At 37.0% G+C, this 12,848-nt stretch overlaps 1 protein-coding gene across 2 annotated transcripts in view; it reads left to right on the top strand.

Moving 5' to 3' along the window:
- Nucleotides 1–12,848, top strand: part of LOC306843325 (neuroplastin-like) — a 35,997-nt gene that overhangs the window by 4,282 nt on the left and 18,867 nt on the right. For both annotated transcript variants that reach the window (XM_079374736.1, XM_079374737.1), the window contains exons 2-3: nucleotides 7,009–7,356; nucleotides 11,941–12,118. In XM_079374736.1, coding sequence (XP_079230862.1) covers nucleotides 7,009–7,356; nucleotides 11,941–12,118 — 526 coding nt within the window. The remainder of the gene's footprint in view (nucleotides 1–7,008; nucleotides 7,357–11,940; nucleotides 12,119–12,848) is intronic.

Raw genomic sequence — 12,848 nt, 5'->3', positions numbered from 1 at the left:
GGAGAAGTAGAGGTTTCCCCGGAAACGGATGTTGGGCTATACATTACACAAAGCAGTGCTGAGCTAACAAACGCTGCTTTATCAGGCATATAACATGCAAGATGAAATGAATGAATATGACATCGAACATTTTCTAAAGACAATCTTCCCTCCGAAATACAGTGATATAAAAACACCCGCCACAAATAAATAAATGTATGTGAAACACATCCCACAACACAATAACCTGAGCCCAACTTCATTACTCATCACTTTAACTTTAATTGGTGACTAACCAGACCGATAAACAAACACAGACCGGAAGTTAACTTCGGGCCAGGCGCATGCGCTCGATGAAACCGTCAAAATGTCATAAAATTAAAAAATATATATATATCATCACTGATATTCAGGGTCACAAAGAAAAGTCTTATCTATGTGTTGAGTATCAACATCAGCCTGAGACATCAGTGCTGCTCAACCAATGGTGTGAATTTGGGAATTACGGTATCTGTTCGACAAGGGTGTTTGGGAAACCTGTTTTTATCATTGCATTATTTTTGCAGTATATACGTGACGCCAGTGTCACAGATATGTATCACTCCAGCTTCATTTATTGGATCTGAATCCCAGCAGTCAGACTGGCTTCATCTCAATCTCAGTCTCAGTTCTCACATCTGCACACAGCAGCTGTGCAGCAATCTACCGCATCCCTTTCACACGCTACGTTACCTGCAGCTCGTCTTACTATTAATGCATTCATCTGATTGCAGGAATGATGTAAACAGTGTGTAGCTTGCATATATAAAGCCCTGAGCCATTACTGACTGTGTGCTTCGCTCTTAGGAGCAGCAACAGATATCTGCAGGACTGTAAATGGCTTTGCTTCATTCTGCTGCATGCTTCTATTATTAGAACAGACACGAGGAGCGCAGAACTGTGGCTTTGTAGTTATTTTTGCGGAAGGGAAACCAGTAACTCTTAATGGACTGGCTTTATAGGGCAGTTTGTGTTTGTCATTCGGTCAGTGTTGTCTGTAATAGGAGCAGAAAACCACACTGTAATCTCAGTCTGATGGAAAGGCAGGATTCATTGTGGCATGCGGCGTGAATATGTCTATGAACCATGTCTAATCTGGCCTCATGAACAATTCACGGGATAAAGGCACTCTTCTGAGTATAAATAGCTCACGAGTTACTGTGACATCCGTGGCCGACAGCCGTGAGATTGAAGGTGTTTTCAAGGGATGCTTGAGTCACAAATAAAGATTCTGTCATCGTTTTCTCACCCTCACGACACATGATAAGAGCTTTCAGGCTTTTTTTTATGATACGATTGTTTGGTTTTGAGCAGTATTAACATTCTGCTGAACGTCTCCTTTTGAGAAAATAAAAGTAATGGTGACAAAATATTAATTTTTAGTTGAATTCATGTTGTGAGCTGCAGCTTTTGAAATGCTAATTACAGTATTAATCATATTCAAGGCAGATATGCTCACATCTTTGGCTTATGGCTAGTGACGTGTCCTGTGGTGAGATATGCTATACTTTATCTTAAACTATTTAAACAGCATTTTGATCATTCTTCTTGCAATTATTATACATGCGGATTTTCTGACCTCATATTAATTTAAATATTTGTACTTTTAATTTACTTGTCACACTGCAGAACCATTTCAAATGAGCTAGTAAGGATTGTTAGAAATGGGGGAAACTTCAAAGAAATTGTAGATATATCAATATTATGTTGATTAATGCAAAACTTAAGATACTAAGAAATATATTTTTTTTTTGACATTTAATCAAAATGAAGTGTTTATCCATAAAACGAGGCAAAAATCTGTCAGTAGTCAGAAAAATAAACTTGATTCTTATTTTCCTCATAAACTCAATCAGTTTCTCAGAAAATAAGACTTCTTGTCATTTTGCATCTCAAGTAAATGTATCTTGATTTAAGAATGGTTAAATATTTCTACAGGAAAACAAGACAAATACACAAATATTGTGATTATGATTATGACCATTTTGGCATTATACACAAAAAAAGCATTATACACAAAACAAGTTACAAGGAAAAAATACAATATTTGTATAAAAATAAATAAAATTAATAAGATATTAAAAGTAATGAATGAATTATGTGTGTGTGTATATATATATATATATATATATATATATATGATCATTATTTCTGGTATATTTCCCATATCCCAGCTGAATATTCAGAGTAATGGCCATTATTTGTTGAGTACATATACAGTCATCTTTTGAAATCCCATGACACGTTGATCCGCGTATGAAAACGGGCACATGTTGTTCTTTGCGATGGCAAGGCATTAACTCAGAACACTGGTTGAGATTTACCAAGAATTCATGTAACACCTGCGCGAACCGTTAAGAGTTTCTACCGCTGAAAAAAAATGACTCATTCTTACCACCTGTGTTAGATACTCCGTATGCAATTTACGGGTGACATTATTAGAAAGAAGATGAAGAAATCACAGCCTGTCGTGGAAGAGAAAAAGATTTGAAATTCACTGCATCGTGACTCTAAAATCATGATATGAATGCACCGCAGGATCACTGATTACTATTTAATACAGGAGACAGATTGACAGGCAGACACTCGTGACCTGTTCCACCTACTCAACACTCGTGTGCGTGTGTGTGTGTGTGTGGAAATATAGCAGCGGTAGCTTGTGTTTTTGGGACTGCGTGGTGGTTTATTGTCCTCCAGGGAGCCGTAATTCCCACCAGAGGTGAAAAACTCAAGTGCTTCTGTTAACACACTCAAGCTGCCAGATCCCACCGTTAAAGCCTTTTTTAAGTTGGCACGGGTTGCTGTTAATAAAAGCATCTATTGTAGCAGGTCACGTGAGAATATTAGAGTATCATGTAATGATTTCAGAATTAGCAGCAATGAAATATTTAACACTTTATTGAAATTGAATAAAATTTAAAGGAATAGTTCACCCAAAATTTGAAAATTTGCTAAAAATGTGCTCACCCTCAGGCTATCCAAGTTTGTTTCTTCATCAGATTTGGAGAAATGTAGCGTTCCATCACTTGCTCAGCAATGCATCCTCTGCAGTGAATGGGTGCCGTCATTTAGACATTTTTAACTTCAAACTTTAGAGTCCATAATCCATAATAATGTTTCCTTCAGTGAAAAAGCTGGTCTGAATCAGGAGAGAAATCTGCACAGATCAAGCACTGTTTACAAGCCAAAACAATATGTGGGTCGATTATTATTATTATTATTATATGTAGCTATAAATCAAAAACATCTCGATGGATTCTTACAAACACAGCTTTTGGCTTCTCAAGATGTTTATTGATGAACTGGAGAGGTGTGGATTATAGTGATATTTTTATCAGCTGTTTGGACTCTCATTCTGACGGCACCCATTCACTGCAGAGGATGCGTTGGTGAGCAAGTGATGCAATGCTACATTTCTCCAAATCTGAGGAAGAGACAAACTCATCTACATCTTGGATGGCCTGAGGGTGAATAAATTGTCAGCAAATTTTCATCTTTTCTTTTCATCCTTTAAATCTAATTGCATGATCTTGAGACACATGAACATGCAGAAGTAGCATCCTGGGCGTAAGTTAATTTGATTGAAAAGCCTCAATGAATGCATGTCATTATGCACCGCTGTATGCACCATCCAGATGTTTCTGTTCCCGGAGAGGCTTGCAGAGAATCGCGCTCCAGTAGAGAAGGTGTGAAAGCCCAATCTGTTCATTAGGGTGGCTGAAAACTCCAGACACGGATGTCTTTATTCAGAGAGAATATAATTATGCTTCACATGATCGTGCCTCAGGCAGGGAATTCAACTAAGTGAAAATTGTGTCTTTTCATAGCTCATTCCACACACACACAGACACACCGGCTTCCTTCAGAGTCTCTCTGCTGTTTCTGAACACCTGAACGCTCATTGAAATCAATCTCAAGTCATTCTCAATAAGACCAGGAACATGCATTTAGAGTCTAATTTGATTTCATGTTGACCTTGCATTTCTAGATACATGAATGTTAAAGGCTAGTGAAGCATGTCGACACACTTCTGTCTTTTAGTAGTGTTATCTTCCTGAACAGAGACAAACGAACATGCAGAACTTGATCCATCTTGTATTTGTGTTTAAGAATGATGATTAAAAGACAGCTTAGGCGTCCTCTGAGCGCCGGTTCATTTGTCATCCTGAGATTATATGACAAAACCACCTCAGTCTCCTTGAATGACCTGCCAGAATGTTTCCTTTGCCAGTTTCTTGAGTGTAAAATGAGAAAATTACTTTCCAAATATCCTTTTAGATACAGAAAAAAGCGCTAATAGGGCTGTGTGATGAAAATTTAGTGCAATTTTTTTTTAAAGTTTTGGAAAGAACTACTTAACAAGACTGCATTTATTTGATCAAAAATTATTGTATATTATATAATTATTATTAATATGTTATTACAATTTTTAAAAAGTGTTTTCTATGTGAATATACTGTAAAATGTAATTTATTCCTGTGATCAAAGCTGAATTTTCAGCATTTCAGCATTTTCAGCATATTTTTCTGGATTCTTTGATGAATAGATGAACAGCATTTATTTGAAACAGAAATCTTCCGTAATATTATAAATGTCTCTACTGTCACTTTTGATCAATTTAATGCGTCCTTACTGAATGAAAGCACTCATTTCTGGTAGTGTATATTATATTACATCACGGATATCAGATAAATCACCCAGCCCTAACACATTTTGACACGTTTTATTGATATTTGGCTGCGAGTTCCAGCTCGGTCCAAATGCGACTCTACTGTAGATCTGAAAATGAGACACATCGTGAGCTCACGGCGCTCTGGGATGATTGAGTCCCCATCTTGAGCAGTCACTAGTACTTGGAGGCAAGCCTAGCCTGGCGTCACGGGCGGCATTCATCACGCACCAAGGTTAAACTGAACTGCAGTTTAGAAACTATAAGCACCGTCATCATGTCAATGTGATATTTCATACTTGCACCCAGAGGAAACAACCATCACAAACGAGATCTGTCGTTGATTCTCCTACACAGTAATACGGTTGTCTTTATCTTGCTGAAGTCTCCTGCTTCTCTGCTTCCCAGTGAGATCTATTCAGATTCATTTAAATGCACAATACTCTTGACTTCTGAACAGGGATTTGAGGAGAAACATCCGAGACGGTGAGATATGCAACCTCACATTTGCTTGTTTTCATGTAGTTTTTCAGATCGAGTCTGAAGATTACTGTGTGTAGAGATGCAAGTGAATCTCCTCCAGACTGTGTGTGACTAAGGTTACATGTTTGCGGCTGACGCCACCTGTGCATTAGTCAGCTCTGACATCTCACGGATGCATGTGACAAGCTGATAGTGGCACGATAAACAGGAACAATGTAAAACCATCAGGGGTCGACAGGAATCGAGTCGCAAGTAGATCTGATGTGAGATGCAAGCATATTTCTTGTCTCCACGCCCGTGAAATTCACCTTTCCGTGGGCTCAGTCTCTCGCCGTAAGAGCCGTAATGCTGTAAACTCCAGCAAACCTTCATGAATCATTTCATTTACAGGCCCGGTAATCCGTTACAATAATAACTTCATCTCGAAGGGCATCATCCTTTCGTATCTCATTGTTTCCTGGGATAAATAGGGATGCGCTGATGGTATTGCCATCTGGATCTTTGCCAAATACCTTTTCTTAAGTGCACAGAATTTCAGGACTCACTGCAAATAAATAAATAAAAATCATTTTGTCTTGTTTTCTGGTTAAAATGTCTAAGCGTCCTTAATAAAAGATACATTTATTAGAGAAGCCAAATTGTTTGAAATAAGACTTGCTTTAAGAGAATATATCTCGAATTAAGTGTTTTTTTCCTACCTCGTGACAAAATGCTTTTTCTTGTTTTATGGTTTATGCAATTTATCAGTGAGGTTAGAAAAAAATGATATAAAAGTCCAAGAAACTTCGTTCAAGCTATATAATCTAAAAGCAATAAAGCAAGCAATTATTGTTTTACACAATTTAAAAAAAATGCTGGTTGAGAAAGATATTATTATTATTATTAAAATGATTAAAAATGTAAATGAAAATTATCTGTATCCAATCTGTATTTTTATTTTTGCTTCTCAAGTAAATTATTGTTTTAAAGGATTTTTAAATGGTTTATTATTATTATTATTATTTTGCAGTGCTGCCAGAAAATATTTGTCACAATTTTGTTTACCGTTTCTAAGGATTTCTAGATGGTTTTTATATTGTTATAGACAAAAATGATGTTTAAGACAACAACAATAATAATTAGTATTATTATTATTCCTTTTATTATTATTATTTAATTGCAGTGCTGCCAGAAAACAGTTTTATCAGGCAAAACAATGACCTTAAACTGAAAGCATTTATTCTAACCATTTATCCATGTTATATTTTCTACCAAACAAAGAGACAGTGAAAAATGGCATTGACGACATGCTGAAGGGAGATTCGCTGTTTCCTTGAGCATCACTAAATTATCCTGCCAATGTGAAGCATAATGCAGCATCCTCTTCCAGACTTTATATACTGCTTTACGTGCAAATGTTTTTCTCTGTATAGGATTTATCCACGATATTAGTGAGATGGTTAGAGCATTAGGAGTAACTGTATGTGTAGTAAAGAAACAAGCCTTTATAGAAACATACATGAGAAAGAATGTTCTGCCATTATTTGCTCAGAACTGTATGGGCATAAGGATGAGTAAATAATGGCCAAATGTTTATTTTTGTTTATAATAATCAAGCATGTCATTTTAAGCCTTGTAATGTGATATCACATGAAGAGTGTCCATTAACCTGTTTCTCACTGATGCTCTTTAAATCTGTCTTCTACTATTTTCCACTCATTTCTTCTTGATTTGCATTTGGATCATTCTTCTTTTGTGTTTTCCAACTGATCCGACGCTTTGGTTTTCTCTCGCACACCCCTCTCCTCCCTGTTTCCCTTCACACTTCTTCCCCTCCATGGCTCCCTCTTCCTCTCCAGCTGGGTTTGTGAAGTCGCCAATGTCAGAGATAAAGCTCACAGGAGACGCCTTTGAGCTGTACTGCGACGTGGTCGGTAATCCCGTGCCGGAGATCCAGTGGTGGTATGCCGATATTAACAGGGCAGACTCCTTCAAGCAGCTTTGGGACGGCGCCCGCAAGCGACGGGTGTCCATCACCTCGGCATCCGGCGCCAACCATGTGAGCGTGCTGGCCATCTCCCGCCTCACGCTGGAGGACGCCGGGATCTACGAGTGCCGGGCCAGCAACGACCCGCGCCGCAACGACCTTCGCCAAAACCCGGCCATCACCTGGATCCGAACGCAAGCCACCATATCCGTGCTGCAGAGTGAGTGCTCTATGTACTGTAGTAGCTAGATGCTCAAATTTGAATTGAGGAACTGGCACTGGAATTGCATTTGAACAAGAATGGAATTTTTACAAGTTTGACTGCACAAGGGTTACACTGTGGTCCTTAGAGGACAAAAATGTCTGTGTCAAAAAAATGGTCATAAAAATATTATATATTAATATATATATCATAACTACTAAAAATGCATTCATTTTCAGGATTTTAACCTCTTAAATGCCAGTTTATTTGGATAATGCCACTGTTACATTATTTTTTCATCAGAAGCAGAAAATAGACTTAAGTAAAAAAAATAAGATAAGAGAGCACAAGGGTTAAAAAAAACTCAAGGTTAATTTCCCAGAATGCATCACAAGCATTGACTTTCTTTAAAATATAATTTTGTAAAATCCTTTTCTTGTCATTCCAATTCTGGGATCAATTCAATTCAAATTCACACTCATGAATTGAAATTAATTACCATAGCAATCAATGAATTCTGAATTTTGCACAACTCTGGTGTAATTCAATCTGCTCAGATTTAGAGTGCATTTCTGTTTTACGATATTTACATATTCGTTTGCTATGAATATAATCTGATATTATGGTTTGCATCCATGTAAAAACAGTAAAGAATCAAATGAGATGAAGCACCTTTCATTAGTACAGTATTTAAATCACCGTATTATCCCAAAGTAGATATTACCGCATGATTATGCAATACATAAAGCATATTCAGAGGGAATTTGCAGCAAAAATAACTAAATAATGTTTCCTGCTATAAAAAAATATTCTTCATGCAGCTCAGCCCTACTACAAACAAAACAAACCCGCTTAGTATGTGCATTTTAGTTGATTTTTTTTTAATTGGGACAGCATTGTATTAATTCCTCTTGTATTTTTATTATGGCTTGACCTTGGTGTGTCCAAATGTCCCCCTTTCCTTCAGGCAGACTTTGAGGATTCTCATTGAATTCAATGGTCATTCAGCCCCTTTCCTCTCCTAATGCCCTTGAGCCTCTTGTTGTGGATGACCACAAACCCAGACAAATCCCTGCTCTCTGTCTGCCTCTCCTCCTCCTCCTCACTCCTTCCTCCCTCATCCTACATGCCGTCCATCCTGGCTGTTTCTGTGTTTCCTGTGTTGCTTGGGTTCTTTATTTTCATTTCATATGGATATGATTTACTCGGAAACTTTTGTCTGTTTGTTTTTCAGTTTTGCGTTGCGTGGGTTGTTTTATGTACTTCAAAGCCCGACATTGCGTGCCCTGTGCAGAGCGTAAAGCCTAACGGTGCTTTGAAGTCATGCCGTGTTTTATCTGTGCATTTTGTCCTTGGAAACGGGTGGATGGGACCAGGAAGAAGACACAAGGAAAAGGGGTCATTTCAGTTATACGGGCAATTCCTTATCTCAGTATCTCAAAAAAAAAAAAAAAAAGTCATAATCTTATCTCTGGTATAAAACTGACCCGTGTGCGTCCGCAGCTGGAGAATGACCTTGTGCCTTCTTTGCATTTACTGTTTGCCTGTGATTCAGTAATGACACAATATTCCTCCCGCTCTAATCCCTAAACATAAAGCCAATCAGTCAGGTCTGATTCATTTCTTTGTGCTTAACTGAAGTTCAGGGATTACTGTCCATCAAGGGCTTGCTAAATTATGACAATAATCTTTCTGTGTCAAATAACATGATATCATATTCTGTCATTACTGAGAGTCAGTGTTGTCATATTATATACATGTGATATGGCACCATCACATGCATATAACAGGCTATACATGCCGCAGCGTCAAGTCCAGATTGATGTTGGTCTTGTCGAGCTTCTCGTGTGCAGAGGCTGTAGACTGTAGTGAAAAACCTCCCAAACCTGCAAAGCTCGTTTAATATTGATTAGGGATGCACCGATATATCAGCAATTATCTGTTTAAAAACAGCCGGTGATCAGAGCTGATTATGTCCTGTCAATCAAAAGCTCACAATTTTATCACATTTTTTTTTTTAAGACTTTCTTCTACTTTAATGTACCAAACAGTTGGTAGAGATTTTTTTTTTCCTTACCTTTGAGGGATAGTCCACCCTAAAATGAAAGGTCTATCATCATTTACTCACTTGTTCCAAATCTGTATGAATTTATTTCTTCTTTTGAAGAATTGTTGTTTACCAAACAGCTGATGGTAGCCATTGACTTCCATAGTATGAAAAAACAATTCTATGGGAGTCAATGGCTACCAGCAACTATCATTTTGGTTAGCAACATTCTTCTAAATATTTTCTTTTATGTTCAACAGAAGAAAGAAACTCATACAGGTCTGGAACAACATGAGGGTGAGTAAATGATGACAGAATGTTCATTTTTTGGGAATATTTATATTGGCAGATGTCATTCTGAATAATCGGCTCTTGGTATTGGCAGAGAAATTTGGTATCGGTGCATCACTAATATTTATATTTTCCCCCCAAACTTCTCTTCACAGTTTTCCTTGCCAAAGCTCCTCATCGTGACTGATGATTGTGAGCAGGACCAATTGATTGACCATTAAACTCTCTCCTCTTAGCAGGTGACCTCCAGATGACCTTCGGCAGGATCTCCAGATGTTCTCGTAGCCGTCCAGACAGATAGTGTGTATGTGAGAGTAGGCGATGTGACGCCGGCTGAGAGAGAGTACTAGCAGTAACGTTCCCCTCGGCTAAACCAAACTGCAGGAGAAGGTGTAAGGAATGCTAATTGGAGGATGATCGCGAGCCCCTCCCAGCGGAGCGGGAATAATATCTGGAGGTTTACTGTACAAGCCAATCACAGGGTGATTATGCCTCGCCCTGCTTTTTCCAACTGGGTGCTGCGGTTGCTACGGTAGAGATTCACACACCTGGACGCTTGGCTCTGTGATTAAAGTCTGTATGTTTAAATTAAAAGCTTATTAAATTTGGATAAAAAGTAGTGAAGTTTTGTTATTTGAGCCTGTAGTAGTCCCAGAAACAATCTGACGTAATTTTGAGGGAAAATCTGTGGAATGCACTGTATTTGAATATTTAAACTGTTAAAATGATCAAATGTGTTAAATGGAGAAAAATTTACTCCAAAAATATTTTGGAGTCAAATTATAATATTTCCATAATTATAATAAATTATAATATTACACCGTTTAAAGTTCAGAGTTCTCTAGTATAAACTGAATGTGTTTTAAATGAACAAGAACCAGCTTCATATGTTTATCAATAAATCCAACTCACACATTTTAACTGAATATTAGTTGCTCCACAGCTAATCATATTTAACCATGTTCATACTGTGTAATCGAACAAATTTAATTATTTTCACAATGAACAGATTTATACTCAGGCTATTTGAATATATGATTATTTAAATCAAATCAAATTGATGCAAATAGTTAATATTAAACTATATGCCATGTTTATTTATTTATTTTTTTTGAATGCAGAAATCTGTATGACTGACAAATATACCTCAAATTAAATTTATTAGTTTAAACAAACTACTAATGGTAATGTTAAAACCATATAATTCAAATACTTAAATTAAGTTTTTAAGTATGTAAGTGTTTTATTAATAGCTAAAAGCATCATTAGTTTGGCTGTAATATTTCATAAGGATGAGTAGAACTTGCATGACAGGCATTTGCTGATTTTTTTTTAACTTATTTGGACCGTCCTTTAGACAAAATACATTTTGGCCACAGATATATGCCATAAAATGCCAAGAGAAAATGAGCTGAACAGAAAGAGAAGTGATATTAGAAACTTTGCTGCTTGCACATGAAATGTGAAATCCAAGTTGAACTGGATTTAATGGAAACTGCGGATGATGGATGATTTTGCTGTAAAAGCGTCCTCGTGTACAATTAATGAGGCTCATATTGTGGTCCGAACAAAACTGCATGTTCACTTTTGATTTTTGATTGTCTGCAGGTGCAAATTCAGTGTCTATTTTATAATATGTGTCAAAATAGAAGAAATCGCAAGCCATTTTTGTCCCATTTCAGGCAAGTATGGAGGTACATGTGCTCTCAAAGGGATGGTTCACCCAAAAATGAAAAATCATCATTTATGTGTCTTTTCAAACCTGAATGACTTCTGTGGAAAACAAATTGATATAAAGACGAATGTCCCAGCTTTTCTAGTCCACGGCTGTTCTCACATGCTGTGGCTTCAAATCCATGATTTTTGTGGACTTTCGTGATGTTTTATGGTGTTTTTGGAGCTTGGTGGTCACTGCTTCCTCTTCAGTTGCATTGTATGGAAAAAAAGGGTGAAAAAAAGAAGAAAGAAAGCTTTGAAATGACATGAAGGTGAATAAATGATGACAGGATCTTTATCTTTGGGTGAATTTTCTTTTCAAGCATCAAGATAATCTATAAATGGACACATATTAAACTTCCTATAGCCAAAATTTTATTAATTATATTTAAACATCATAACCTTTGTTGTGCAAACATACATTTTTAATATGTTGTCTTCGTTCCTCACACAGGAACACATTCAGGAAGGTCTGAAGGAAGCATGAATGTCCATGAAGCTCGTAATGTTTTATTCACTAATTGTCCAGGACTTTGTGTTCGTTTCAGAGCCACGAATCAATGCTTCCGATCAGGAGATTTTGCAGCCTAAAAGCGGGCAGGAGTTGCCCATCACCCTTCGATGTAACCTCACTAACTCACACAGCACCCACCAGGAGACCTTCTGGATGAAGAACGGACAGGAGATTCCCAAGACAAGGACGGAGCACAAACACACCGAGTTCAAGTGAGATTTCAGTGGGAAAGTAGCTTTTTGCTTTGGGCTTATCATTGATGTTAAATAATTTGGTTTTATTTTTGTTTTTTTTCTCTGTGACATGCTGTCTGTTACCACAGATTAATCATTTCAACTCGTCCCTCACATTATAAAAACGAACAGGAAGCATGTTGATAGATTAAGAAAGCCCAATATCTCAGCAGGCAGCACTGCAAATAAATGTTTAATATATGTATTCTGTATTCCACCTGACAGGTGGACGAATCTCATGGAAATGTGTCATATTTCACCTCAAAATCAAATAGAAAGTAAAAGAAATTATATTGTGACTTAAACCGTAATTTTTTTTTTTATTAGATTAGTTTTTTTTGTCTGTTACCTAACTGTGTTATTCCCATTATTCTTGATGGTGATCTCTCAAAAATATTATATGTGACCCTGGAGCACAAAACCAGTCTTCAGTCGCTGGGGTATATTTGTAACAATAACCAAAAATACACTGTATGGGTCAAAATGATAGATTTCTCTTTTATGCCAAAAATCATTAAGATATTAAGTAAAGATCATGTTCCATGAAGATATTTAGTAAATTTCCTACCGTAAATATATCAAAACGACGTGACTATCTTTTCTTTTTTTAATTTAAATCTAGATTTATTCACATTGCCCCTTGAAAACCTCTACTTTAACACACTTGACCGAGAAAAAGTGCAGGGAAAGAGTTTAGGTTGTATTAAAA

This window comes from Barbus barbus (genome assembly GCF_936440315.1).
Source record: "Barbus barbus genome assembly, chromosome: 23".
Classification (NCBI taxonomy): domain Eukaryota; kingdom Metazoa; phylum Chordata; class Actinopteri; order Cypriniformes; family Cyprinidae; genus Barbus; species Barbus barbus.
Note: the sequence above shows the minus strand (reverse complement) of the source record. Positions and strands in the feature narration are given on the sequence as shown.